General features: G+C 27.0%; 1 pseudogene across 1 annotated transcript; it reads right to left on the bottom strand.

The window, feature by feature from the left end:
* Positions 1 to 178: 178 nt before the first annotated feature.
* PGSY75_0036000 (rifin) lies at positions 179 to 838 on the bottom strand (annotated as a pseudogene; the record flags this gene model as incomplete). Its single annotated transcript is given in 3 exon segments — positions 179 to 238; positions 240 to 569; positions 571 to 838. Coding segments are annotated over 3 exon segments (658 nt in total), but the record flags the coding sequence as incomplete, so codon positions are not given.

Here is an 838-nt window from a genome sequence, read left to right on the forward strand (position 1 = left end):
TAAATAAATAACACAATAACTAATGAATAAATAGGTTGATACCAAAATAAAAAAAATATATATAAAAACTTAATATGTATAAAATTATAATGAATAATAATAATAATAATCGTAGTATATTCAACCAAATGTAATGTATACATTAAACTGCCTATCAAGAATATCAAACACCCCATATCTATTCATTTAATAATTTTATATTTTGTAATTTTTTTCTCATTTTTTTTTTTTTAAAGTTAACGTAAAATTAAATATATAATTAAAGGTATAGGGGCTATACCCACTAGTACTATTATCGAAATTAAAATAGGATTAGATAAAATAGCACCAGTTCTTTTAACCTTTCCAATATCTTTAGCTATAAATCCAAGAGTACATTCTGCAGTATTAGAAGTAGCAACTTCACCAGATTTAAGTGCAACACTATTTTTCTTAGTTGATATAACCATAGTAGGGTCACAACATTTAATGAATGTGCCGTTAGAGCAAAGAAGTCTACTTTCTCGAGTAGCTATATACACACACATTTTATTGTATTGCTCCAAAATATTTTGAAAAATAAACACTTTTTATTGAAAATTGATACATTAATAATATTTTCCAATGGAACACCACCTATAATACGTAGATCGAATTTTTATATTACTCCTTCAATGTCTTCGACAACGCACTCGCTTTGCCTGATTCAATACCTAACTGAATATTCACTTTCTCAGATGTTGTTATAGCCGCTTTTATCATTCTATGTACACCATATTCAACGAATATTCCCAACCCTTGAACAACTCCTCCTAAATTTTTTCCACATTTTAAACACTTTTTCTCCATTGTATCTGCT

Source organism: Plasmodium gaboni, assembly GCF_001602025.1.
Source record: "Plasmodium gaboni strain SY75 chromosome Unknown, whole genome shotgun sequence".
In the NCBI taxonomy this organism is placed as follows: Eukaryota; Apicomplexa; class Aconoidasida; order Haemosporida; family Plasmodiidae; genus Plasmodium; species Plasmodium gaboni.